Consider the following 27,833-nt stretch of genomic DNA (forward strand, 5'->3'; position numbering starts at 1 on the left):
TCAATAAAAAATCATTTCAATTTTTACTATGGTGAATGGCCACTGTTTAGCGATGCCCCGTGCAAGTGGCGTGTGGTCAGTACTGTCAACTGTCAGGATATTGTCACTGTCTGTCAAATTCCTACGAGATGATCAAAGAGTAAAATAATACTATGGAAAAAGAGAGCCCTCTCGCGCAGTTTTTATGCAAGCAACTTTGAAGCGCCATCTGGAGTTTGCGACCAGAAGTATATGACGTGTGCTATACATACGTATACGTACCTATATATATTTATAAACATAAGCATAGTTCCCAATATACCCGTTCGCCGGTAACAAGTTATGTTTAATTTTCTTGTTGTTATGCTTTGAAATACATTACAACAGGAAAATTAAACAAAATACTTTTTACTGGAAAGCGGGTCTACTAGAATCAAATATTTATTTGCTAGGAATTACACAAAAATGACCAAAATACACAGACAAGCGTACGCGCAAGTTATGATGGCGGTCATCTTGTGAAGTATATTGTGTTACTATTACCAATTAACAAAAAGGTCAGATAGGTTCTCAGATTGAGAATTTTTAAAAACAAAGTAGAATTCGTAATTTAAATCATCTTCTAATTATTGAAATACTCTCGTATTTTTGTATAAAAAGGTAAAATAATTAATTTTCAATCTACTTACAGAGACATCTATCGTGAAATAGTTAGCAATATGGCATGTTTTCACGTTTCATTTATAAGATGGCGCTACTTTCTTTACGACAACGCTCAGTCAAGGAAACTGTCCCCCCCCTGGAGATGATCGTGAAATGTGAAAACAATTATGTTTTGTTATTGTTAAAAACTGAATAGAAAATAACACATTTAAGAAGAAACGACAACTCAAAATGTGGACTATGCATTTCGTAACAACAATCTCTATTTTGCTTTCGTTTTTGACAGCGATATCATCAGAAAGCGACCCATATTCAAAAGAACCATATCGGCCACTTGGTCCTCTCGTGAAATGTAATTTTTTACCGCTGGAATTCTTGGATTGTGACGAACCAATCGATCATAAAGGTAACCACACTGCTAGAGACGCTATAGGTCACGGTTGTGTGAAATTTGGCGGTGTGAGATACGATCAGGTGGAGAAAACAAGGGTGCAGTGTAAAGCATTGGACGGCATTGAGTGTTATGGCAGTAGGAGCTTCCTGAGGGATGGTTTCCCTTGCGTGCGGTACTCAGGACACTATTTCACCACCACATTAATCTACAGTATATTACTAGGGTTCTTAGGAATGGATAGATTTTGTCTTGGACAAACGGGGACGGCAGTAGGCAAGCTGCTCACACTTGGAGGGCTGGGTATCTGGTGGATAGTGGACGTCGTGTTACTTATTACTAATAGCTTGCATCCTGAGGATGGGAGCAATTGGAACCCTTATGTTTAGATTTGAAACATATTTATGTAAAGCTGAAGAAATTGAAGCACATGAGATCTCATCAACTTGAAAATTATAATATAATAGAACATGAGAGAAACTAAATCAGGGTGAAAATTCACTATATGCCAATGTCTAATAAGATTTTTATCATCTTCCAGCCCTCATCCCCATCAAGTTTTGGATGGTGCATATCCTCAAATACATTTGTTCAGTATTTTTTTATTTTTGTATAAGAACAGTAGATCCTAGATTTTTCTGTGTTAAACCAATTGATAAGTCCACTTTCAGAAATTTCATTTAACAAATAAGAATATTATCTGAATCATGTTTTCAATAAATAATTTGTCAAGTATTTGTGATAATTATTATTCTGTTAAATGTGTAAATAGTATTTTAATGTACCTAAGTGTAAATAAAAATGTTATATGTAATAATTTGCATTTATTTCTGTTCCCATTTTCCACGCTAGCTTATTTCTATCTAACACGTTCGCGTGAGCAACGTCTTACAACGTCGTGTTGATATAAATAAGAAAAGGCGCAAAGTCGTACAACAGCCTCTAGATTGTCATATTTATTTTGACGAACCATGTCAGACCTATGTGGTGGCGACAACGTTTATAGACGTCGGACGTGAAATAACGTTGCGCCACATAACACAGATTATAAGACTACGTATAACGGCGGGACGTCTTAAGACGTGGTTTAATTTTGTATGGGAAAAAGGTGTGCCACAGTACCAACATTTAAAAATGTTATTGCTCACGCGTACGTGTTAATTTATAAAAGCTCTCTAGTAAAATAAAAACTGTGGAAAGCTGTTTTCAATTGATTTTACTTAAAATTATGATGTACAACCTATTGTCTAGGTTTCATAATAGATTTATTTTTAATCTTGGGCATCCTGCATCCATCCACCTCTCAGCAAACAGACTGATATGAAAGCAACTATACCAGACCACAATGCATCCCACAGATTAAATTAGGTAGCAAGATTGGCACATACAGCCTAACATGTGACATGATACCACAGAACATTGTTGTCTGTAAGGCATTGTCAATATATCTAATGGTTGATAGTCATCAGTATCTAGGATTTAGTATCCCACTATTAACTACTACCAAACTAAGGTGCTCAGGTGTATCCCTGTCCAGAATGGACTTCATGTGTGTTCAAGTTATTCTATCTAGAATGCTGTTGAATCAGTAGCATAGTTAAAAATGAAACAAAAAGTTGGAAATTATTTAGTTTATTATAACTTAAGCCACCAGAGCAGATGCGGTGCTTGACTCATACTTCCAGTTAGGTGGGAGCACGCTCTTTGTCTTGTAGTAGCGGGCTAGCCTGTGAATTCTGGATTCAACAAGAATCAGCCTGAATTTGCTGTCCTTGTCCTTCCTGTTGCGTTCCAAGTGCTTCCTCATGGCAACGGCTTTCTTGATCAGGTAGTACAGGTCCTCCGGTAGGTCGGGGGCGAGACCCATGGCTTTCATGATACGCAAGATCTTCTTGCCAGTGACGAATCTGACTTGTGCAACTCCATGGGAATCCCTAAGCATGACACCTGAAATGTAACAAAAGGACCATGTTATTTAAATGTTAATGTTAATATAACATTACTATGGGAAGACCCAAGCCCAGCAGTAGGGGTAAGTACAGACTTGAAATCTGATGAAGAAATCATTTTGAATTCATAGTAGAATCAAAGTGTGATTAAAGAGCTTATTACATTTGACTAAATTCAGTCGCCTAAATGATTCAGTCACTAAATTCAGACAAATGTAATAGCATTTAGGAAAGTAGTTTTCATTAAATCATTTAGAAACCTAATTAGACGACTGAATTTAGTCAAGTGTAATAAGCCCTTTAGTTATCCAGGGTAGGACCGCATTAATTTTTGTTATCAATGTTGATAACACAGAATAGTCTACTTTCATGGATGAGCACAGGCTTAGCGAAGTTAACGATGTTAATTGCAGTCTTACTATCTATAATTATGAAAGTCCAGTTGAGAAAGGGCAAGACCTAAATTTTGATTTTAGTACATCAGAATGCTTCTTTTCTTTTTCTTATTCTATGATAATTAATTCTATTAGAACCAAGAGATAGTGTATAAAGACAAAGTGATGATATCAAGAAAAAGATTTGTCTCTCTCAATCCATGCTTGCTAAACTGTACACTGGTTTGATAAGGACATAAATCATGAATCTCATATGGAACAACTACCATGTCAGTCCAATAAGCTGCGAAATCCTATGTTGACGTCAGAATATGATGGGTAGATCCTGGTGCTGCTATTCACCAGGGACTGTACAGTTGTCTGCCCAACGCATGACGTGCATACAAACGGATCACGATCATTATCACACTAAAAGACGAGTAGTTACTGCCGTGCAGTTCACTTTTGTTAAAACTTTAGTAAAAACTAGCACTTACCAATTTGGGAGGGAGTGAGGCCTTTCTTGCCGAGTTTGAAAATCTGTTCCTTAACATCATCAGCGGTCAGTTTTAACCAGGTTGGCACACTGCGCCGGTATGGCAGCGCCGATTGGGAGATACCCTTACTGAAAACATAAAATTCACACTTCGCTGTAAAGCCATGTGGTGACCACTCCAACAGTAGGTTATGTTAATGTCACAAAAACTTTCAACAATGAAAAATCTATGTGGGAACATTAATATTAAGTTGTACACTATAAATAACACATAAATTTACCCAGGTGCGTGCATACGACCCATGGTTGCGGCTTTTATTAAAAATCGCCGATCTGACAACGACAACAAGGGAAACGAAAAAGATGGTTACCGGAAGGCGGCTAATCATTCAGTTCTCGATCGGAATGTTTTTACTCTATGGCCGTTCTTTGTTCACTAGTGATGTAGTAACTGAAAAACCGGTATAAATATTGCCTATGGATGAAAGTTTTGTTGCTTCATTCTATCAAATGTCACAAGTGTCAAAATCGAATGACAGATAGATGTCCACCTTGAATAACCAAATCCAAAAGTCAATGATACACTGTAACATTTAATTATTTGGCCGCAAAAATGACGAACCCTTACGGTGTATCTGAAGCGGAGTACAACCTGATCAAACAGCAGGCCGCCAGGCGTGCTGCGTTGAGAAATGAATTCATCAAACAGAAAACTAACCCGTTTAAACATGCTAGCGAAGCTGGATATGTCGTGAGTATTTAATTACGTAATTTTATTATTGATACTTCTGGTATAAACAAAGTTTATATTCGGTATAGAGTACAGTACAACCCGGTTTAATAGTAAATGTTAAAATTTCCAGTTCGATCCGGCTATACAGAAGTTTCTGTCGATGAAAGTGACCCAGTTGGAGCACTTCACTGCTAACACGCGCACTAGCTTGTTTGGGGTGTGCGCTATCGTCATCCCCATGTTTGCATACGGATACATTCTCTGGAAGCACAGGACAGACCGTGAAGGACAGATCAGAAGGGGAGAACTCCGTTACAGGGACAGAATGTTCAAATTGCAGTAATGGTTCAACTCAGTGTAAGCTAAAACAAATGTGTAGAAAATAATAAAATCATGTAAATTGTATTTGCTTTTATTTATTGTTAAATGTAACTCAAAGTTAACTTTTGTTTCATTTTATTAACACAAGTGGTTTAGGATCAATTTAAGAAATTATTTTTAAACAATTGCCTTAAAAGGAGGAGGTTCTCAATATTGTTTATGACAAATGATTCTGGTTGTCTTAGTTGCCTAATACAATTAAAAACAATATCATGCATTGTCACTGTCATATGATTTGAATAAATATTCAATTCAATCTTGAGCTGTAATAATTTAATTTGAACATAATTATACAATGGCTGATAAATATGGGTTTTCTGACCTGGAATGCAAAATAATATTGGACCAAATTGAAAGAAGGGCCAAGTATAGAAAGGAATTTTTGAAGCAGAGGACTGATCCCTGTAAACATGCCAAAGAAGAAGGCTATGTTGTAAGTTGTATTTATATCATTTTATACTATATAATGTTAAATACGCGAAAATGAGTTTCTACCTTCTCACGCTAAAACTACTGAACAGATTGAGATGAAATTTGGCATAGAGATGATAGAAATAGGTATGTGATGGCTTGGAGATTCTCAGAATGCGGGTAAAATTAAGTAATATTAAATTATGACTTTTTAATTTCAATAGAATTTAATCACACAACAAAAAGATATGTGTTCAAATCCTTGCAAAAAACCTGGTGCATCTCTTTTAGTAATGTTCTACATCAAAACATTTCACATTGCAGTTTGACAAGGCGATTCAGCACTTCCTATCAATGAAGACAACTCAGTTGGAATTCTTTCCGTTCAACTTCCGCACGATCCGTTTCGCGCTACTCACACTCGTGCTGCCAATGACTTCGCTAGGCTACTTGCTGTACACGACGCGAACACAAACGGAACGTGAAATACGTTGTGGTCACATCAAGTATAGGGACCGCTCTTTTAAATTAAAGTAAACAATGCTAGAGGCATTATGTTAAATGGCGTTATTAATTTATTTTTCATAATTTTATTATGCTGTGTTCGGATTTAGAGCGTTTTCTTACATTTCTTTCTACTGTGTTATTTTGCCACCCGAAATTCGTTAGTCCATCACACGGAACTAATGACCTACACACACTGGGAATATATTTTTTTTTATTGAAAACAATACCTCTAAAAAATTGATGCCAGTATTAGAGAGCCGAGGCATCGGGAAGTAGAATGTCCAGCAGACGTCTATCGGAAGGTAGCAGGAATGTTATTTATTGTGAAACCAGTTTACGCTGACTGGCGGCAAGTACGTGTCGAGCCAGTAGCGTCTACCATTAGTTCCTCGTTAAAGACTGACACAACGAATTTTGAGGCTTCCACTCTGAAACTCACTATAGAAATGTAAATAAAACATTATTACGACTTTAAACATCTATTATTTCTATAATAACCTATTCAATAGACTGGTGTAAAAAAGAATCGACAAGCTTACAGAACATTGAGTGGCTTAAAATTATTTGCGTTGGGTTACAATACTAGGGTAGAATAAAGAGTATTTAGCGGTCATCGAGGGCCTTATCCCGAGCTATGACTGAATCGTCAAACTTCACCATGTACGTGGTTCCCTTGTGCCAGTGGGCAGTCACCTTCGCGGGCTGGAAAAACAAAGAAGAATATTTTAGAGTTTAAATTCCAATGAACAGAAATATCGATATCGAGTACGGCTTTGTTTCGAAAAATCGGACCTTCGTGTAGAAGAGAAAATGCTTATTTACAAAGGATTGATTGATGAGTTACGGCGAGGCCACACGACGCACGGTACTACGATTCTTTTTACTAGTATTTACTCATGTGCACTACAAATCGCAGATATTTCGTCATACTAGCGGTGCCGGCGTCTAAATAGTCATTACTATATATTATCTATGCTTGCAGTATAACTCCATTAGGATAAAATTGAAGTATGTATACTTACAAATCCACTCTTAGTAAGTACAGCTTCAATAATGCCAGCGTTGAATGTGGCACAGTTCAGAGAGCCCTTGTCCTTTGGCACACTTATGAATTTGTTTATCTGCAAACATAATTCGATTTTTAAATCCAGGGAAAGAAAATGGTCACTCGGCTGCAAAGGGTGTTACAGGCATAATTTTGGTGATATTGAGAGCATCAAAGGTAGACCCAAAAATTACGCTTATTGTGATATTTCAAAAAAATCCTCATGGGTATTCATCCTAAGGGCAACTAGCCCCTAGCATTGCAAAGGAGGATGACAACGTTTAGTCACATGCAAAAGTAAAACCCAACCTATATCATACTTATGCGTAAGATGAACATACAATTAGTGCTGTTGAACTAAACACCATTTACTGTCATTGAAACTTGCCCTGGGCTAAGTAATATGTAATGTACTTTGCAGGAACTAAAGTTATAATGCTACTTACAAGGGCATCCTTTTCAATAATGTAGTAGGTCCTCTCATCATCATTAGCATGCTCCAGCTTATCAGCTTCCTTGCCAAACAACACCTGGAACAGTCAAGTTTTCAGTAAGTCTTGTGAAGTGTATGACAAGCAAAAGGTTGTGTTGAGAAATCAAGATTTTTGGCTATAGGACTTCTGGTTATAATCAGAATATTTTATCTCTATGATTCTTAACAGAAGTAAGTGATTCCAGTTAGAATAATATAAATGGAATGAAAGACTTTTCTTTTAATTGTTTTGGAGGATAGTACTACAATCGGTGTGCAAAGAACTCAGGACCTAGAAAATTGAGTGTAATATTAATCCAAAATAAGTGTTGTATTTTTAATACACATAGCCTTTTGTCATACCTTCCATAAAGTAGACTTCACAAATAGGAGCATATTAAGCAGTTTTATTTCTCGCTTGCTATTCCTTTCTCTAACAAAGTAAAGATCCAGCAGCCTGGTACCCACATCATGGCCTATATCTGATAATCTGAAATTTATGAAAATACAAATAAAGAAAAATAGAACTCAATATAAATTATACAATTTCAATTTCCCTGAGTGCAAGTTACTTTACCAACTTTCAGGTATATTTTCCACAGAATTTAAGTATTATTCGTTTTAAACTTACTTGGTTTGTAGTTCGTGAATAGAATGTGACCGATTTTGACAATATTGAACTATTTCTGAGAATAAAAGTGCATAGAAAGCCAACGAGACCTCCCCTTTGCCTTTACTAAGAGGTTTGTCGAGAATTGATGACTTTGACCTGCTAGACGACATGGTACGCAGTTCTACACTAGGAATAAGGTCTCCTTATCGACGAAATATTGTAATTCAATTCCTATTACAACAAAATCACTTAAAATCTAACAACACCCAATTATATAGAGATTTGTTTTAGTTCAGCTAAATGAAACCTTCAAAACTTGTTCACCATTTTTAGCTTTCATCTATTGCTATTGCGCTTCAACTTTCCCGAAAATATATCTTGCATTTCGCTAGGCTATGCTAAAGATATTTAATTTATGAAACGAATGATTTCTACATTTCAACGTCATTATCAAAACTGTCAATTCAGGTGTCAATGTCTAATTGAACTGTTATCATCATGTCATCATTCATCAAATGTTCGAAGAAACGGCTTAATAAAAGGGCTTTTGGCTCGGAAAGTATTATTGTGACTATATCATTATCTTCTTCCATACCTTTTACATTACATGCCGTACTATGTATTTTTGTAGCAGCCTTAAATTTGATCAGCAATCTATACATATAATAAAATGATAGGAAAGTCAAAACTGTACATTGAATATTTTTTTTAAAGAATACTTGGGGGGTGATCCATAATCGATTCTGAACCCAAATATGTAGTTTTTAGAATTTTTTTCTGTATGTTTGTCCCAGATAAACTCAAAAAGTACTGCATGGATTTAAATCAAATTTTGCATGACTATTACCTGGAGGCCGGTTCAACACATAGGCTATATGTTATCACGCTATCACCTACGGGGGATGAGCAATGAACGATTAAATACACGAGAACGCAGACGAAGTCGCGGGCAACAGCTAGAACTATAATAAAACTTCTATGAATAAAACATAGGCTGCGATGGGCGGTTTCATACCAAGTTCGAATCGGTCGGTTCAACATTATCCTTAGCTTTAAGATTTGCCGAATGCCATTTTTCGCTCGGCTGTCTTCAAATCATAAGATATGCGCTGATCCTTCCGGTAAGGTCGTTAACACTAAAACTTCCTGGGTAAGGAAGTAGGAAGGTTAATGGATGCAGTCGGCCTAAGCAACGTAAGGTCATACGCACACATTCATAGTAACTACAACTTTGAACATGTAGAAATCTACAACCTTGGTTTTTTAAGTAAAATACCTACTAGAGAAGTTTTATATTGGCACCCGCAGCTGGCGAAGCGAATCATCGGTTAAATGCTTGGTTGTGCTTAGTTCCTTACTTGATTGCTCGACAAGACTATTTTTTTTTCAAACTATAAGTAGGTATCTAAACCTAGATAAGGATGAAGCCTCACAGAGGGTGCATTATAATTAAGATTGCACTCTGCCTAGCCTTTTTTGATCAACGCAGGCATGATCCAAAATGAGTTATTAAAACATAAGTAGTTAGATAGGTAGGTACCTGCCTACCTACATAATATTGCAATGGAACTCTGTGACGATGGCGGGTCAAAGAAAGTAGCTGCCTAGTCTAGTAAGGCTTGCTAGAACTTATGTGAAAGTCTTGGAAATACCTTAACTGCCTTTTAAAAGAAGGCTCGTCCGATCAATTTGATTTGAATATTTTGGTACCGACCGCAATTTTAACAACTTGCTAGATACCTATGTTAAATTTTAAACTAGTGTTAAATTCTACTTTTTAATCTTGCAATATGATATCAGACTACGTAACTTCGTCACGCCATATTAGCATGGAGAGCGGTCAAGTAAATTGGATTACGGAACTATTTCATTTATTGAAACATACTCATAATAATATTTTTTTTAACAGTAGGTTACTATCTAGACATACAATCGTACCTACTTACCTACATTGGCAATTGCATGTAAACGATACGATAAGCTCGTGCATGCACTTGCAGCAATAACTGCAATTATCTAATTGTGAACGATATCCCTGGTACCTAGATATCTTTAATTTATGCCCAAATGATGTCCGTTTAATGGAAATTAGGTCATTTACTTGACCTACTCTGTCTTACGACCCCAGTCGGCCAATGCGCACTATCAGGATAATTAGGTAAATAAAACGATGCGTAATTAACAAAAAACTTTACTTTATATAAAGCATTATTATAACAGCATATTATAAGCTACTCCAATAAAACAAACTGTTAATTCATAAGATTAAAAAATAACATTTAAATCATACGTCCAAAAGTACTTTTCGTTACGACAATTTCAAATATTGTCAATCGACTAATTTAATTCACCAATATTTTTATTTTTTGTTATCTTTTAGTCTTATGCGATGACCTTAAAATTATTTAAATTGCATAACTCGCGTCAGAACGATTTTACATGTACCTAGTTATACCGGTAACAAAAGAACCGGTTTTAATTCAGATAAAAGATGTCAATATTTTGATTAGAAGTTTGTGAATAAAACCTTATGTGAAAAAAGCGCTGGAATCTATTTGTGCCGCGCAAAACGGTCAGGTCTAAAGTATGGTAATATTTCATTTTCTGTCCATTTAGCCTATTTCCGTCACTCGAATAAATCTAGGCGTTACAAATTTTAACCCTATCGTTATCATTAGTATTTTTTAATATAATTTAGAACTTAATAAATTATTTCTACCATCACTTTAATCTGCAAGAATTTAAAACAAAAACATGACTACGAAACGAAAAGGTATTTACTGAGTCGCGTTATTTACGTTACCGAATTTCAGTATTCCTACCACCACCACCACCACCAGCTGCGTATTTTCCCGACGTAAATTACGCGACTCAGTTCCCGCCTAAAACGCTAGTTTATTTTTTCTAAACGCATGCTACACTTCATGAACACTTTTTGAACAATCTAGCGTTGACCACGCTTCCTAGGCAAACATGATCCATATTATAGTCTTCATATAAGTCTATTTAGCTTCACAAACAAGATATAGGTACTTAAACCTCTTTTATAAGAATAGGATTATGTTCGTAGGTCGTCAGATCAACGCGACAATATATGGTCTTTCTAAAATGAATTATTACATATTATGTATTTGAAAATTTCAAAATTGCCCATCGTAATGGACGGCTTGATTGTTTAGATTCTAGATTGGTAATGTAATGAAAATATTTAATTTAATTAACGTGGTATAACTTGCGTGACAAGATTTTGGGGCCTTATTAAGAATTGGAGCAACTATCGTGTATAATTCTATTTGTGTAGAATATATCAGTTTACAGGCTAATTACAAGTACCTGGGTTCACTCAGAGATGCATAAGAGCTACTTAAAATATTTTTGTTGACGAATTTTGGAGCACTCTGACGGATTTTCATACATTACAGAAAAGTGGTAAAAATGCGCGAATATCAGAATTTCATTTAGATAAATCTAGCCCTTACATCTCATGCTTCCTCTACCGTATTGGCGAAAGAGAAGTTAATTAATGAGCTTCCAATATTCGGGCATACGACAGCTTTACAATTCCTAACGGTGTTAATTACACAAGGTGTTGCAGGTACAATATGTTTAACTTATAGTTAGTAAATGTTAATGAAACAAGAATATAATCTATACAGTTTGAAGGAAACAAAATCGTAGGGATCATTTTCGCAATCTTTGGTTCAAATTACACGCGTAATGTATAAAGCGGTCCAAATGCCACTGCGGCGACTACCTAGGCCCAAGTACACTGAAAACACAAACGTCAGTTTTCTTAAAACATTGTTTACTATAAGTTTTTACATTCAATTTTCAAACTAAACAGTTATTTAAAGAAAAACGGACGTTTAGGTCGTCGGGGAACTTGAGCTTTAATCTTGAAAGTTTAGACTGTAAACAATGCCTAGATTTAAATTCTTATTTTATTCTTTCGGCGAGATCAATTTTGTCTAGGCGACTAGGACCACATAGTAAGTCTCTGAAAAAATGTGGAAGCCGAATTAAAAAGTTTTGTGGCATTTGGATCATAAATATACTTTATGGGCATATATTTTTTACAATATTTACATTGTCTCGTAAACGAGTCAAGAATAGCGAGAGCTATATTTTTTTTGTTTGTATATAAAAAGGAATTCCGTAATATACATATTTAAGTTTTGCAGGAAACTTATTTATTTGCAAGACAATTATAAGAATTTAAAAAGACAGGTAGTAAGAGATACAAATATTTTTGAAAATCGTTTAGGCGTCTTGAACAATTTTATGTTGAAAATTCTGTACTTACATCAAAATAGTATAAAAGTATATATATAGTTGCAATGCAATGACACATATTCCTGATTCAATGTTAATGTTCGTCTATATTTAGACCTTTATCTTTTCCTTTCAGCAAATAAAAGTATGGATCTACAAAAATATAAAATGATGATTCAACTTGAAATGACAAATCATGGTCGCACTACTGTTGTCCTGTGATAAATAATATAAAAATTATGGACACAGATATCTAATAATGGTAAAATTGTCTTGACTATGTATTTAATTAACCATTTAATATAAACTGTCTGTGATACATAACAAAATCGCAAAAATAATATGCACCTAAGATTCATGGGATTGCAAACCTATGACATGAAATGTTTCAGTTATATTTGAATGCCTACTTATGAATTTGAAAACGCCAAAAAATAAAAATAAAATATTATTGTTAGTAGCTTTAACTAAAAGTTGCCATACATTATTATTAGTAATTTTTATGTGTTCAACTATTTTACATTTTAAGTAGTAATAGTAATTCCAGGACTAAAAATAGAATGATGGCCATTCGTTAACCATTAGAAATTGCTTGTAAAATAAATTATATCTGAATTTCAAAACCTATTTGAAACGTTTTCTATTTCTGGCTTGCGTAACAAACTGCAATGTTCGCAACTATTATAAAATTACATTCCACCAGTATCCACCAAAAGAAAAGTGTGTAAAAGTAAAAATGTTTTCTAGAAACGTAAATAAACAGCTTATACGGCAGACGCCACACCTTATCTACACAATATATATATAAAATTATGCTTACATGTCGTATATTACTAAACTATTGTGAGTCAAATATATACACTTGTTTATCGTCTCCTAGCAACATGTGGACTGGACTGTTTCAGCTTCCAGAAGGTTAAAGTCCATACCGTTAGGGCGGTTGAAGCCAGTCTTGATTCCGTCCCATCCGTCTTCCACTTTGTATTCACCGGTCTGAATGCGGTTGTATACTTCTTGAGCGACTAGCACAAATGCTTCTTCTACGTTCACACCTGTTTTGGCTGATGTTTCCACATGATGTAGACCTAGGAAAATAGAAAGAATATCAGACATTGTTCTGTACATTCGAGGTTTATAGTTAGGTAAAGGCTAGGCAGATGATGCTTAAGACCTAAGTTTTCTTTCACATCCCGTGTAAATAAACCACTTCTTAAAACATCACATTATATATTTTTTATCAAAATTGGAAACTTGCTTAAATTCTGCAAACTGACTTAATTTTATTTAGTGTTGTAATTCATATAGTCTTAATATAATATACATTGTTGTGAGTCAGCTTGAATATATCCTAATTATCACAACAATAGTATCTTCAACCATCTTAAATGCAGGAAATTTTAATATCCTGTTTGTCCCTCATTTTATAGTGCACTATAAAATTTTGTTTTTGTATAGAAATAAAAATAGTTATGTGATTTAATATTCATGATACAATATTCTCCAAAAATGGGTACAGTAAGAGCACATAACGTGTTGTAATTTGTGACAAGTGTTATGCAAATTTTATCAGAATGACAATCAAAAAGTTATTTACATGCTCCAAAAAATAAGGTGTTACATTTTTTGTTAGTAATCATACTTGTAAAAAGTACTTGCTGTAAGAGTTACAAATGAATATGACTTGTTGTCTTCCTTAATATTATGTAATTGCAGTATGAAATTGTTACATTGTTTTACTTTAGTTACTATAAGCAAAAAATATAGCACAAGGTTCCAATTAGAATTGAATTGTTAAAGGACATTCATATACACAAATTCAAATACTTGACTATTGACCTACATTTAACCAGTGATAACATACTGGCACCAAAACAAAAACTATTTTTGTAATTATGAAATAGTAGAGCAACTCACCATTCTCTTCTGCGAACATTCGCGCCTCTTCGCATGTAACCTCCCTTCTCGCTCCGTTTTTATTGTCTGTGCCCACCAGATCCACTTTGCAGCCAACCAAGGCAAACACTGGCCGGTGAGGCTCTATGTGTCGCTTTGCCTCCATCATCCACAGGGGTATATGCTCAAAACTTGATCTGTTACACACGTCGTATACTAATAACGCACCAACTGAATTCCTATAGTAGGATTTTGTAATAGATCTAAACCTCTCTTGACCAGCCGTATCCCATAACTGCAGTTTAATTCTTGTACCATCTTGCACCTCTATAATTCTCGCGAAGAAATCCACACCAACCGTAGGATCTGATAGCTACAATTTAACGCGCAATTTACAACACAAATAATTTAAATAACATCAAAACAAAGGCGATTGTAGGTACTTACCTCAGCGAATTTCCCATCTGTAAAATATTTCAGGAGAGAACTCTTGCCCACCGTACTATCACCAATTAGGATAAGCCTAAATTGGTAATCGAATATTGGATCAACCATTTTTTATAAGCACTTTTAACATCAATTGATAGCAACAAAGGTCTCGTCAAAAATTACGTATTTTAGAAAAGTGACAAGACAAACAAGAAACATCCATCAGTCAATTCCTATCATAGACAATAGATAACACAAAAGTTCACAGAACGGCAGCACGACTACTTATCTAGTTTGTACACTATGGTAATTATGATTTGCGTATTATTTCACAAATCGTTGTTTGTCTAAGAACAAAATTATAATTAAAAATAATGATAACAGGAATTGTAGACACAGCAAGTACTTATTAATCTGTCATTAAAACATTCGACCTCAAACCCCAGCCTAGGCTTATGGTTTCGAGTCTGTTTTGCATATATGCCCTTTATAACCATTACTTTTGATGATAAATGACTTAGAGGAATTCAAATGACCCATAATTATCATTTGATCTAATGAATTTTGTATGACAAAAAGTTTTGTCATTTTGAAAACCGTAAAAATCTGAAGGACAAGGACATGACTATTAATTTCCGTATCTAAAAACCGTTCGAAATGAATGAATTTTTGGTTACGCGAAACAATTCAGTGTTTAGTTTGTTTATGTCATTCATTCATTCATTGCCACAATTTTTAATGGGAAGAGCGAGCGTAATAAAAATTTCTACAAAAAAGCGCTAAGTGTGTGAAAACTACAATTGTGTTGATGATAGTTTTATTTGTTGGATCTTCAAATATTTACTTGTTTTATCTACAAAATGTTAACATAGTGTAAATAAATATAAAGCGATTAACCTATTTTCTTAAGGTTTTCGCTGCCGGCCATTCCAGCCCCGATAGTTTGTTGTAGGGCAAAGTTTTAAAGTAAGTTTGTATTTATACAATTACATAATAAATTCCTTGCTTTTTAAGTTCATTGTGTACCCGTTGCAAAGTTGCGGCGTTATGCTATTGTATTTTGCTTCTGTGAAATGACCTTTAGCAACAACGTATTTAATAATTTTTGACATAATTTTTCAGCTAGCTTTATTAGTAAGATGAATACAAGCCAGAGTTATAAAATGAAGGAGAATGCAACGGACCACGGCGACAGTAAAGCGAAATCCACACCAATTGGTAGGTGTTTGATTAAAATCTAATTGATTATAAAACGAATTACATATTTAAATAATGGCGTCCAGTTGTTTACTCGTAAAATTCGTAATTATGTTGCTATTTTGTTGTCGATAGGGAAATAAGTGAGGCTATAAGAATCTTCTACTTTAGGAAATGACCTACACACACTCATATGTTGATATCCTACAGAACAGTTTGGAATTGAATCTGTGAAATAATAATTTATGGTCATTAAACTTGCTCTCACACAACTATTGTGTTACTAAATACATACAGAGTGGTCACATCAATTCTTATCATGGCAAAGAATATAAGGTTTCTATCAGTCAAGTGCTCAAAACAGAGTTGTGGAAACTTGAGCTCAAGTCTCTGATCACCAATATGAAAACTCATATCTATTCTATACAAGAGGAGGCTTGTACCCTGAACTAGAAAACTTCGTGCCTAAGTTCGTCATCATCATCACTTTCACTGACAATATAAATAACATATTTTTTAAAACAACAGTTTACTTTGAAAATTGAATGTGAAATATCATGGTATGTTAACAATTAACTGTATTTTCAGCGATGGTGGCACCAGAACTGAAACAGAATGCGGACGCAGACACAGAGATAACTAAGACATGTGCAGTTCTGGGGTGTGAAGACTTCAAGAATTTAGATGCTGAATCCTTTTTTAGGTAAATTGTTAATGGAAAAAGCTTAAAAACTGGAATTTATTTACTTGTATGATTAGATCTAAGAGCTTCCTAAACTGAATGAGCTATATAATTTAGCTAGATGAGGGTTATCTAAAACCTATTAAAGATTAAAATATAAACTTCTATACAATTTGCAAAAAATTAATGAACTATGCCAAAATTTTATCTCTTGTAACCAATTACCAAATTCAGTGCTACATAAGTTATCACACTGAAAACTAATATTATAACGGCGAAAGTTTACTAGAAAGTTACTTCTTCACATGCTGTTTGCACATTGAACAGATTTTGGTGAAACTTGGCAACATAATTATTATCCATAAGTACAACCGTACGGCCGTGGTCTGGGTGTTATAATATATATTATGTAGTCTATCAGTTGTGTAAGCACCCATAACACAAGTTAATTAATAACTTAGCATAGGGTTAACCGACCGTGTGTGAAAAGGTGTCCAACATTATTTATAAACTGCTGGCAGAAGTTTGTGTATAATAAGAATAGCATTTGTTGTTTAGATTCCCTGAAGACTCCAGCCTCAGACAGATATGGACGGACCTGACGGGCCGCAACAACTGGACGCCAACAGACTTCTCCTACATCTGCATGCAACACTTCTCTATTGACTGTTTCAAATGCGACGAGGATGACCAAATGGTCCTTGTGGATAAGGCAGTACCATCGCTCAAGTTACCTAGACATGTTTTAGAGGTGGGTAGTTCTTTTTTTGCTGGTTTCTTTTTTTTTTTTTTACTTGATTTGTTTCTGAGTAACACTGAAAAGCCACCTATTTTATGTCCTGAAAAGGATAACTAACCATTTCTTGATGAAGTATGAATCACTGAGGTAACTTGAATTTCAAGTATTAAAAGTAATCTTTAAAATAAATTATTTTTCACATAAGTTTACTACTTATGTAATAATAAATTTTAATTGTGTCAGGTTGAATACATTGATGAAGAAACTCTAGATAATGAAGAAGATGACGATTACATGACCACCGATGAAGAAGAGGACAAAGCCAACAATATGTCCTTAGACCTCAACATACCTCAGTCAGAACTAGATAGTATTGAACTGCTCAAACTGTTCTCCGAAGTGCAGAGACTACAGCGACAAGCCGTCGGACTAAAAGACAAACTCAAATACAATATGAAAGTACATAACAGACAAAATAGATTCCTAAAGAGAATAAAAGAAATTATAGAGATGAAGAAAAAGGTTTTAAATCAGAAACGGAAGAAAAAATGCAGGATCCTTCTATCATTGCAGGATAAAATAAAAGAGGATACGACAGGATTAGTCTTGGCTATGCCAATGCGGCAGACGGAAGACATGAAAAATTTCGCGCTTAGCATTTACAAGTATTCGCCGCAAGCATACATTTATATTAGGAACACGTTAAGGACAATGTTGCCAAGTACTGAAATTCTGGATTCTTGGATCACGGCGGGTTACCAGCCTAGAAATGTTTTAGCCAATAGCAACCTCATTAAAGTGGTAGCTGAACAAACAGAGACGCAACTGTCGTGTAAAGTTATGATAGGATAATAAGTGTAAATCACGGAAATATTGTTTTTTTTAAATAAACTAGGAATTTTTCCAGTTCATCGTCGTTTTTATTGAAAGGTAAAGTTGCCCATAGCGATCTTTTTTATATTAGTTTACAACATAGGCTTTAGTCATTATTTTTTATTAGAAGGGTACAAGTATAGTTCCTTGTGGCATCCCATTCCTTCAGAACTATTTTTTTTTGTTATTCAGATTTATTTCTAGAAGTTGCTTCTATAGCTACTGGTAAGTATAAGACCTTTTGTACCTACGTTTCTTTAGATGTTGAAAAGAGTATTACGCGTACCTCGCATAGCATGCTAACCATTTCAAAGGCATTCGACAAGTCGATCGTGTACACAATTCGATTGATATTTAGACAGCTGCCATTCATCTACAAGTATAATTTAACCGTTTAAAAATTATACATCAATAACTTTCACGAAATACTGTTCAAATTACGTTTTTGGTATTATTCGCGCTTTTATCGAGGACTCCTATTAATTAGGATATCGCGTACCTTGAGCTGCTTCCGTTTCGAAACTTACAGCGATTCTTAAGTGAGTAGATGCCACTCATTACATCTACGCGAGACATCTGTATGAAACTGGCCACTCTACTAGCAATCGCTGGCTACTCGTCTCGGCACTCGACAGTCTAGTAGAGTGCGCAGTTCGGGCGGTGGCCGCGAGGTGGAGCTGCCGTTGATCAGCCATTAGAAAGGGAAGGCGACGTCTGAGGCAAACAAGCGGCGTGTTCCGGCTCAGTGGCGAGATTCCCTCCGCGCGGTCGGTGGTACGGCGCGGTATCACGCACGCGATCTTACGACGCGCGTCAAACCAAAATAAATACCCCATCTGTTCAAATATTGTGCAAGTTTTTTTATTGTTTCCCTAAAACGTACCTAAAAGGATGTGTGTGTTTTACGCTTCGCCATATGTTACAACGTAAGAGGCCCTAAGTTTCGTATTATTTTTGTGTTCGCAAAGTGCTCGAGTGGTTTTTGTTTCGTATTGTGAATGGATTTATAAACCCGATTATGAGGAAGGACGCCTCATAAGGTACGTTTTCTTAAAAAATATCCGTTCTATTTTGGTTATTTACGTTGTCTACGATTGGTTGGTTGTATTCCCGTGTGTTTTAGCTAAAACAAGGTGAATTGGACGTCTACATGGGCTAGAATCGGAGTGTAGCGAGTCGCCAGTAACTGGACTTTCGCAATATTTATTCCTTATGCGTGTTTCCGAGCCTTAATCGTAAGGCCCAGCGCCATAAGAGCGATGCCCGTACGCGCCTCACATACGTGTAATATTTTTAATGTTCACCATTATGCTGCTATAAGCAATTATAAATATAATAAAATGTTCATGTCACATTCAAATCATGTGTCTAATAAATTTCTCCTCGCTTTTTATGGCCTGGAAGTAATTTTCTACTTGTTACGCCAATTGAAAGTATCCGTTGCTGATTTCTTTTGTGTACATTTAATTATTGTATTGTTGTTTGAAGTTTTGTTTTTTTATGCAATAACTAATGTTATTTTGCGCTCAAATGGTTTTAAAGTGGTGAATATATCTTCACGCTAAGTAACTTCCGGGTAGTCAGCACGTACGGCTGTAATCTCGGCAGCTTCCTTCACTTGCATATCTAGGCCAGTGCGTTGTACACTTTTGATGAAAGAAATTCCGTTGGCAACAAAAAACCGTTGAACCAGATGTAGAAGGAATTGAATCCTAACAAATTGCCTTGAATTAAGATAAGCCGGTTGAAACGTTTCAGAACTCAATGTTATATTAAATTCCCCACAGCTTTCGATTCCTTAGATCTTCAAGTGTTCGAAATAAAGTTCAATTAATTTCTCCATTCCTTGTAAACTCTGCATGGGATTATGTGTCCTTATTTCCTTCCTCACCGTGTTCTATCTACTACATCCATATCGAAAACACATGTGTCCCTTTGCACTTAATTAGGTTCTGGATGAACTCATTCCCAAAAATGACCAATCCGGAATGCTGAGATTTCGGAAATGACCGTTTTCGTTTCTCAAGTCTATAAATAGGCGATTTATTTCTACGTAAAATATGTAGGTGAAATCAAAAACCAGAATTCTAGGAAACATCCTATTTGGATGACGATATGAACGGAAATGTTCATTTGATTAAATATTATGTTTGTGGGTTTAGATAACATGGATAGAAATGGACATTAAATAACAACTGAACACAGAAAAAATAGTAGCTACCTAAAATGATCAACGAATAATTTTAGTCAAGTACGTATTTGATTGAGTGGAGTGAGTGAAGGATGGGCCTCCATGCTGGCTATTATTTTTAATTCCAAACAGTCTCGGTGTACTCGATTAGGAGACAACTTGAATTACAGATAATTTACGATTGCAGCGAACAAGTGAATCTAATTTGCCCAAAAAGGCCGCAATACCTAATATGGCTACGCGTGTAATCTTTCGCGCTCACTTCCATAGACCAGCGTTGACGTAAAATGCGGTTATTTACTTGAAAATTTATCGTATGTACAGAAATAGTGTTGGGTTAGGTAATGGTACACAAATAGTAAGATTATTAAATCAATCGCCCACTGGATGCCTACATTTAATCCTCTATCGGCAGATGAGTCATCCGAACTTGTTATAAGAAATATGGAAATTTTGCAATGTGATTTTGTTTTCACAGACGATGAATTAATTAGTTATGAAGATCTAGATAATTATATTAATTGATTTCAATACACGTGGATATACCTATGATTCACAGATGTAGGTAGGTATGCATTAAGTATTCAGTTTCAGAAACATATTTTATTCGTCTGCGACGTGTATAATAAAATTCATGTTGTATTTTTCTACCTACATTCTGCTAAAACCATGATAATGTAGTTTTATCAAATAAACTGAATTGAGTAACAACCGGAATTAGCGTATTAATGTCTAAAAATGGAGAGTAGAATTTTAATTTGAAATGCGTCATGGTCATGTTTGTTTCTCGTATCATAAACCATTATTACATAATACAACTTTTTTATGTTGACGATGTCACTCTTAACTCTTAACACATCTTAATGGAATCGAGATATTTTAGAAGCAATCTATCGATACACATGTTTATTTATGAATACACATGTTTATTTATGAAGATAGAAAAGGTAGAAAACATTAATGTAACAAAGAAATTGCATTTTCCTTATAGTCCATCATCTGAACCACAGCGTCTATAAAGAACAATCTTTACATTGTGCGTTAACTAACTACATATAATAAAACTTAGTTGCATTAAAACGGAAAACGCGTTACGAACAAATATTACACCAACTAATTGATTAATTAATAGGTACCTACGTGATTGATAACAACTAATGATTGATCAATCAACTACCGCATGCGCTTGCGACGCTGTTAATATTCGAAATTTGAAATTCGAAATCGCCGTGAGTTTGCGCAAGTACCACGTGCGGCCATTAACCGGTTTAAACTGGCCACTTGTTACGCGGATCGTCGTTTGAGGTACTATTTCGGTTTGGACAAATCTAGAAACGATTGGGTACTTTTGTTTTAGGACTTTATAATTGAGGAATAGAAGATCGAAGAGTTTAAGCCAGTTGTAGAAGATTTTGGGATATTTGCGCTGTTCTTGGCAGTCTTCTTCTTATCGAGTGAGCTGCAAGTTTAATCACCTAGCAAGTCCTTCTTGGCTGAAAAGTTTATTCGCTTTAACGTTCTAATCTAGAAACTGCCAGCCCAATTTAAAAATGTCTTCAGTTTTAGACAGCTCATTTATCGAGTCAGGTTATTGACTACTTTTGAAATGAAATGAAAATATTTATTCGCAGAGATATGGTTAACATAATATGGTTTGAAGTTACTAGTTCCCAGTAATGCAAGCTAATTAAAATAAGAATGAACAAAATCAATCACACATTAGACCAGCTAGCCTTATACATGTTTATCATTGTTTAAGGCTCCTTAATTTACTAAAACAATGGATTGCATTAAATTATATGACTAAGGTTTACCCATAAGATTTCCGTATGAGTCTCACCTCACCAGGGAGATTGTGCTCAATTAGCATATAACGAGATCAGGATATGCAAAGTAATACAGATTCCTTGATCTTCTCGTGGGAATAAGCAAGCTTTGACAATAGAGATAATGCCTTTATCACCTAGTTACGTGGTGTGTATTCGTCGTTTTAAGTTCCTCGGGTTTCTTGAATCAAGGATGGTAAAAACTCGGGCCGTAGGTACAAGTTATTGTGCAGTTTTTACTGTGGACCTATAAAAACTGTAAAAACCTAGTAGGTACCTAATTCGGTCCATGTCGTAGTGATTATGAAGCTCTTCTCTTAAATGCGAGTGTGAATCCTGGCAGTTTTCATAATCTGCCTAGCTTTTTCCCAACTATGTTGTGGTCGGTTTCTAGTCTAACCGTATGTAGCTTTTAAACACAGAAAATTACGCTATGAAGTCTGGACTTTTTAATACATAGTGAGTGTGTGTATGACATTAGTTATCATTCATGCCCTATTCTATGAAGGAAAAATAGATTTTCACGACCATATTCACCTACTAACACGATAGACGATACTACAGTAGGCAGCATATGCTGACCTTTTAAAAGATCACTAAAAAGGTCAGTGGATGTCTTCCGAGGAGGTCAATTACGGCATAATGTCATTATTTCCGATTCGCGCCGAGGCCGATGGCGTAGCATCCATGTAGCTTCTAATAGAATAATGCAGTTGAGATATTCAGTCGCGTTGAATATTCAGACTGTAATTATGTTCCTGTTGGAATTGCAGATGCTGAAATATGTGACTGTGATACAGACAATCTAGATTAAGAGTGAGTTGCACGAGTTGCACCATTTAACTACAACGATAACCAAACTACAACAGTCGCGCGATTGCCGCCCATATTGCAAATCGGCGATTTGACAATTCACCGTGAGAGTGTAATATTCTTCTATTATAATATTCTTTGGGTTCAGCACATGCCAATACCAAGTTTTTCAGCTTCAAGCTGAAAACTGGTTAGTTCAGCTGTACTATTTTGTAAGTTTTTGGATATTCTTCTCGTTCGATATATTATAAAGATTTGAATAATTGTAAAGATTAATTCATTAGATGTTTTCCAGACATAAATAAATGGACCTCTTTTCTACGTAGTTTTAAATTGCGAACAAATAGGCTAAAAAGTGACGAAATGATTTACACAAACCAGTCCTAAAAATGCAGCATTTGCATCGCAATGAGACCGCGATTCTACTCGCGTTTCCACGTAGGCTCAACATCTGAATGCCTATTTATTACCATGTTTCTAGGTCACCAGGACACCAATACTGTAATTCAGCTGTATCTCGTGTTAACGTAATGATAGACTTCAGCTGCGAATTAACTGTAGACTTGACACATCCACGCTAAGGATTAGGTAACTATCTGAACATCTTAATTATTTGGTAGCAAATCCAGGATTGTCTAAACTGATTCCTTGCGTAGATAGTATTAAGACAATCCATTATATTTTTCCTGATTTGTCTTGTTTCTGATCCTGTAGGACTAAGGGACGGATTTTTGTAATATTTTTGGGATAATGCCTGCTGAAAGAATAGGTGCCCTTTGTGTACCTTTGGTACACAAAGTGAAGTGGGTTTTAGAAACTGTGTCTCCCTAACTGCGCACAGGGGTCATTCCATGATTTCGCAAACCAAAAAAGAAAATTTATGTAAAGTGATTTTTATTTTATTTTATTTTTTTTTTATTTTTATTTAAAAGGAACTCCAACAAAGGATACACCTTACATGCGTAATTACAAAAAAGTTATTTATAGATTGGTGCTCCTTCAATTACAGGAGAACACATCATGCATACATCATCTTTAAGTTAAAATTAAAGAAAGATAAACAATATTAAATTAAACAACACATGAAATTAAATTAAACATTTGAAATTAAAAATTAAATTAAACATTAAAGAGAAACATAAAAAAAAAAACTAAAATAATTATTATATACATTAAATACATTAATATACATATATACATTAGATACACCATATCGGATGCAAGCGAGCCAGAAGTTCGTCCTCCAAAGTTGTTGGTGCACTGCAGTAAGCCTGTGACTACAGCGTGTCCAGTAATTTAGCTAGCTACAGTTCTATACAAAGTAAGTGCAAATTATGTGGTGTTAGCTGTGAACTATATTGGTGAATTTGGAAGGGTTCAGTTCTTAGAGGATCTGGGGGAAGATGGTGATGTTAATAGTCATATAGAGTAGGTGTAATGTAGGTTATTTCATTTGAAATCCTTCTTAACTTAAGTATGTTTTAGCTTATGAATCTATTAATGTATGGTGGTTAGTCATGTTGAATAAACCTACGCCTAATTTCTGCTTAATATTTCACAAACCTTTATAGTGTACAACTCCTACAAAAACCAATATAAATGTGCTTACTTACTCACAAATTACGTTACCAATTGACTTGCAAGCTAAATTAACGTGTGTTACGAAATTATAATTAGGTCCACAGACTAGCAACGTTCAATCTACGAAGTACACGTAGGTCAATCTAGATAGTCCGATAACTGCTGGCTAGGCGCATGTTATACTTAATTACTTTAGGCTGTGGCCCGCAGAAATTAAGTAGTTTGCACACAAAATTAACTATTTACGTGTGTCGTATTTGGTAGGGATCGGTGTTCAATTTGAAGTCAATTTGGTACTCGTTTTGAGGGATTTAGGACACAGTGAGCACAGATTTAATTTGAATCTATGCCTAATATGGTACTTGGTACCTTCCTAATCAAAAATGTTTTGCATTTAGGTGCTAGAAAGACTGTATCCTCCAAAATCCAGATTTCAAACATCGCCAAATAAGTAAGGCGTATTTATTCCGACGTAAGTAAATCGATACATCGTTACGGCGCTATTTACAGGCTAAATAACGTTCCTTAGGGGTTTCTGGCTTTGTTCACGTGAAATTAAGATTTTGCCCTGTCCCAAAGGGAAAAGTTTTTTCCGGAGCAAACGAATCGTTTGCTCCGGAAAAAACTTCGTTTGAGACGATGGTCGAATGGAGAGCGTGGTTAAGGGAAACGGGAATGTTTTTGCGAATAATTTGCGCCGAAAAGGAGCTGACTATTTGCTGGCGCGATAACTGCAGGCTAATCGACGTTTAATGCTGATTATACTGCAGTTTTGTTGGCAATGGTTTAGAGATTAGGCTCGCTATTTGAGGGTTTATGACGGGATATGAAAATTGATATGCATGCAACAGCTTTCTTATTGGTATAAGTGTTATTGGATTTCAGGATTTTGAGAAGGCACTGGATTGTCTTCTTTTTCATGAGAATTAAAAAGGTGCCTCTTTTGACGTACTATGTATCCCTAAGGTAAAACATCATTTCTTGTTAGATAGGTAGGTACTACCTATTCCTGTACTCATTTTATTTGTTTCGATAATATCTATTCTATACCCAACATACGGAATACAAGACAAAACAAACGTTACCCGAATAAACTCATTTCGGAAGGCCTAATCCGATCATATCTTTCGTACAACCTCATTTAACTTGGCCTCTTATCAACCGAAGATATAGCGAAGTTCAAGTACGAAGGTAATAAGTATTTATGTAACTGAGGCAGAATTACCATAAACATGTCTGGTATGGTTCACTGGTTCCTTACAAAGCGTGTGTGCTGTGCCAAGTGGCTTGCAGGTCTGAGGAGGATTTATATTGCTCGTATTAGTAGCATTGCTTGATAAGAGCAGCGGCCATCTTGGATTTTGGCTTAAGCTCATTAATTGGGGTTGCAAAATTGCAGTAGGTCTGTGAACCCCACAGTACCTACCTACAGAAATGTCGCACCATTATAAACAACTCGTTTTATTGTATAATTTATTCCTTGAATTCAGAACTACAATCATAGCTGCATACTGCTAATTCACCAGCATTTATTTTTACAACTGCGTGCATTTATGGTTACAGATTTATATAAATCCAAGCGTTTTCAGGATCTCACCTATTTCACAGTTGTTGATATCAGCAAAACAGCCTATTTATTCAAAAGCTTAAGAAAATACACCCATATTAAAAGAAAAGTTAATATTTCTAACTAAAAACCTAAGGGTAATTAAACATCAACTAACAATTACTCAGTAGCTAATAAAAACAAAGGTGGCTGAAAATGAAAAATTGATTATGAAATCGTAGTGAAATGAGCGTTCAGCTGAACAATGGCGCAGACAGACAGGTGTTAGCTTTCAACTAGACTAATTAATCAATTCAGCTTATCGTCCATCGCTGGTATATTGCTCAGTTATTGTGCAGCTTTCGAGCTTAATCTAACAATCCATTTTTGTAATGTTTCGTAACGGCTGACCGTTTTTTTGAAGGACGTACTGTACAATTTTAAATGCGAGTTTTAGGTTGTTTATTTCCATTTTCAGTGTTTTCTCTATAAAACGGCTTGCACAAGAAGATGTGCATTTTGGAAACGTTATAAATAAGGCCTTAGATACCTACGTTACAACATACTTTTATTCCGTATCAGTTAAATAGTTATCCGAAAACGCCAAAAGCAGCTGGTGCAAATCTACATTACACACAATTTATTCAAATCCTAAAGATCGTTATGTTACAACTTAAAATATTCCAACCGGATTGCAAAATCGGACTTGAATCGTTCAGAAACAGGGAAAGCAGATGCTGTTCTGACAGTCAGAAGCTTACCAAAGTGCACATTCAGGAACAGGTGGGACGCATAGGGAATGCTTTAAAAGATTTTTGAGTGTTGCAAGTTTTTCAAAGGAAAGTTTTCCCAGAAACTGCAGTTGGTATTTGTAACTCAGTTTTTCTTTAAGTTTATTTTGGCATTATGGGTTGCATGGGTCGATATTGTGTGTTAGCCGTAGATTTGTATAATATAGTAGAGAATATACATATTTTGTGCGTCCATTTTGTTGTAAACTTGTCTAATAGGGAGGGACAAAAAGTTAAAAAGGGAGTGCTTTTTTATCATATAAGAACAAGATACATCAAAGAAGTAGTTTCCTTAATGTGTTTCCTGTTAACTTTTATTTTATTTTGTTGCTCTTTTTTGTACTTCGCCAGTTACATTGATCCGAACTCCTGACCTATTTACCCATTTCGAGTGACATCGATACTTCCGATTTGTCTCTCAACTAGAAACGACGTTATTTTTCCTTATTTATGCCCATCTGAACAATATTTGCATCACAAATTGCTATAATGGCGCGTGTACTAGTCAGGGGCAGTTAAAACTGGCGCCCACCGGTTTGGGCCGGTTACGGCTACTAATTAGTTTGCAAATCAGTGCATAGCCCCATGCTTCAGGCCGCTACCTTCGTAGATGGGCTATCAATTAAGATATTAACTATTTACCACAAACTACTACAACGTTACGCCAGCATTAATAAACGTTTAGGTTATCGTTTTGGCGCGAAACGCAAGCTTGCAAAAAGTTTGCGTATATGGAGGGTACACTTATGAATATTGGAGCAGATGGTAATTTTTATGCTGATATGGGAATATGAGAAAGAAAAGCGCAAGTAAATGTCGATTCTCACGTTACATACATTAGCAAATTAATAAATAGGTAGATATGGAAATGAGTCGATAAAAAAGTCTTGACGCATCAGATGTTTATTCTCGACATGCAAAAAGACGTATTAGGTAAATAATAAATAAATCATTTAGACATAATGCTTATGCACAAAAAAATAAAG

At 35.3% G+C, this 27,833-nt stretch overlaps 7 protein-coding genes across 8 annotated transcripts in view; 4 read left to right on the plus strand and 3 right to left on the minus strand.

The window, feature by feature from the left end:
• Nucleotides 1-46: 46 nt before the first annotated feature.
• On the plus strand, nt 47-1,768 carry LOC124633682 (TM2 domain-containing protein CG11103). The gene is made up of 2 exons (XM_047168986.1): nt 47-128; nt 785-1,768. Exon 2 carries the CDS (start codon nt 874-876, stop codon nt 1,420-1,422), a length of 549 nt encoding a protein of 182 aa, XP_047024942.1. The 5' UTR covers nt 47-128; nt 785-873; the 3' UTR covers nt 1,423-1,768.
• An 881-nt stretch (nt 1,769-2,649) lies between these two features.
• LOC124633683 (40S ribosomal protein S13) lies at nt 2,650-4,287 on the minus strand. Its single transcript, XM_047168987.1, has 3 exons — nt 4,134-4,287; nt 3,854-3,981; nt 2,650-2,980 (listed from the first exon to the last, which is right to left on the minus strand). Exons 1-3 carry the CDS (start codon nt 4,154-4,156, stop codon nt 2,676-2,678), a joined length of 456 nt encoding a protein of 151 aa, XP_047024943.1. The 5' UTR covers nt 4,157-4,287; the 3' UTR covers nt 2,650-2,675.
• A 75-nt stretch (nt 4,288-4,362) lies between these two features.
• Nucleotides 4,363-4,990, plus strand: LOC124633684. The gene is made up of 2 exons (XM_047168988.1): nt 4,363-4,603; nt 4,716-4,990. Exons 1-2 carry the CDS (start codon nt 4,466-4,468, stop codon nt 4,926-4,928), a joined length of 351 nt encoding a protein of 116 aa, XP_047024944.1. The 5' UTR covers nt 4,363-4,465; the 3' UTR covers nt 4,929-4,990.
• A 1,357-nt stretch (nt 4,991-6,347) lies between these two features.
• Nucleotides 6,348-8,351, minus strand: LOC124633681 (trafficking protein particle complex subunit 5). Its single transcript, XM_047168985.1, has 5 exons — nt 8,033-8,351; nt 7,765-7,891; nt 7,376-7,459; nt 6,907-7,005; nt 6,348-6,586 (listed from the first exon to the last, which is right to left on the minus strand). The coding sequence occupies exons 1-5, from the start codon at nt 8,182-8,184 to the stop codon at nt 6,488-6,490; spliced, it is 561 nt and encodes a 186-aa protein (XP_047024941.1). The 5' UTR covers nt 8,185-8,351; the 3' UTR covers nt 6,348-6,487.
• Nucleotides 8,352-10,189: 1,838 nt separating this feature from the next.
• Nucleotides 10,190-14,844, minus strand: LOC124633808 (ras-related protein Rab-39B). Its single transcript, XM_047169156.1, has 3 exons — nt 14,627-14,844; nt 14,201-14,552; nt 10,190-13,371 (listed from the first exon to the last, which is right to left on the minus strand). The coding sequence occupies exons 1-3, from the start codon at nt 14,732-14,734 to the stop codon at nt 13,163-13,165; spliced, it is 669 nt and encodes a 222-aa protein (XP_047025112.1). The 5' UTR covers nt 14,735-14,844; the 3' UTR covers nt 10,190-13,162.
• A 466-nt stretch (nt 14,845-15,310) lies between these two features.
• On the plus strand, nt 15,311-18,135 carry LOC124633649 (THAP domain-containing protein 1-like). Its single transcript, XM_047168939.1, has 5 exons — nt 15,311-15,574; nt 15,731-15,826; nt 16,394-16,508; nt 17,046-17,238; nt 17,470-18,135. The coding sequence occupies exons 2-5, from the start codon at nt 15,748-15,750 to the stop codon at nt 18,076-18,078; spliced, it is 996 nt and encodes a 331-aa protein (XP_047024895.1). The 5' UTR covers nt 15,311-15,574; nt 15,731-15,747; the 3' UTR covers nt 18,079-18,135.
• Nucleotides 18,136-18,254: 119 nt separating this feature from the next.
• The window catches only part of LOC124633647, a 199,347-nt gene continuing 189,768 nt past the window's right edge, over nt 18,255-27,833 (plus strand). For both annotated transcript variants that reach the window (XM_047168937.1, XM_047168938.1), the window contains exon 1: nt 18,255-19,139. The gene's annotated coding sequence lies outside the window, so the exon portion shown is untranslated. The remainder of the gene's footprint in view (nt 19,140-27,833) is intronic.

The sequence above is a fragment of the Helicoverpa zea genome, chromosome 10, assembly GCF_022581195.2.
Source record: "Helicoverpa zea isolate HzStark_Cry1AcR chromosome 10, ilHelZeax1.1, whole genome shotgun sequence".
NCBI lineage: Eukaryota > Metazoa > Arthropoda > Insecta > Lepidoptera > Noctuidae > Helicoverpa > Helicoverpa zea.

Excerpts from the sequence above, each read along its gene's own strand:
- LOC124633682 (XM_047168986.1), top strand. The coding sequence starts at position 874 with ATGTGGACTATGCATTTCGTAACAACAATCTCTATTTTGCTTTCGTTT.
- LOC124633683 (XM_047168987.1), bottom strand. The coding sequence starts at position 4,156 with ATGGGTCGTATGCACGCACCTGG. Across the intron at positions 3,982-4,133 it reads GGTCGTATGCACGCACCTGG|TAAGGGTATCTCCCAATCGG; the intron begins GTAAATTTATGT and ends TTATGTTTTCAG. Across the intron at positions 2,981-3,853 it reads CCTCACTCCCTCCCAAATTG|GTGTCATGCTTAGGGATTCC; the intron begins GTAAGTGCTAGT and ends GTTACATTTCAG.
- LOC124633684 (XM_047168988.1), top strand. The coding sequence starts at position 4,466 with ATGACGAACCCTTACGGTGTATCTGAAGCGGAGTACAACCTGATCAAA. Across the intron at positions 4,604-4,715 it reads CTAGCGAAGCTGGATATGTC|TTCGATCCGGCTATACAGAA; the intron begins GTGAGTATTTAA and ends TAAAATTTCCAG.
- LOC124633681 (XM_047168985.1), bottom strand. The coding sequence starts at position 8,184 with ATGTCGTCTAGCAGGTCAAAGTCATCAATTCTCGACAAACCTCTTAGT. Across the intron at positions 7,892-8,032 it reads ATTCACGAACTACAAACCAA|ATTATCAGATATAGGCCATG; the intron begins GTAAGTTTAAAA and ends CATAAATTTCAG. Across the intron at positions 6,587-6,906 it reads TACTTACTAAGAGTGGATTT|CCCGCGAAGGTGACTGCCCA; the intron begins GTAAGTATACAT and ends TTGTTTTTCCAG.
- LOC124633808 (XM_047169156.1), bottom strand. The coding sequence starts at position 14,734 with ATGGTTGATCCAATATTCGATTACCAATTTAGGCTTATCCTAATTGGT. Across the intron at positions 14,553-14,626 it reads CAGATGGGAAATTCGCTGAG|CTATCAGATCCTACGGTTGG; the intron begins GTAAGTACCTAC and ends GTTAAATTGTAG. Across the intron at positions 13,372-14,200 it reads AATGTTCGCAGAAGAGAATG|GTCTACATCATGTGGAAACA; the intron begins GTGAGTTGCTCT and ends CTATTTTCCTAG.
- LOC124633649 (XM_047168939.1), top strand. The coding sequence starts at position 15,748 with ATGAATACAAGCCAGAGTTATAAAATGAAGGAGAATGCAACGGACCAC. Across the intron at positions 16,509-17,045 it reads GATGCTGAATCCTTTTTTAG|ATTCCCTGAAGACTCCAGCC; the intron begins GTAAATTGTTAA and ends TTTGTTGTTTAG. Across the intron at positions 17,239-17,469 it reads TACCTAGACATGTTTTAGAG|GTTGAATACATTGATGAAGA; the intron begins GTGGGTAGTTCT and ends TAATTGTGTCAG.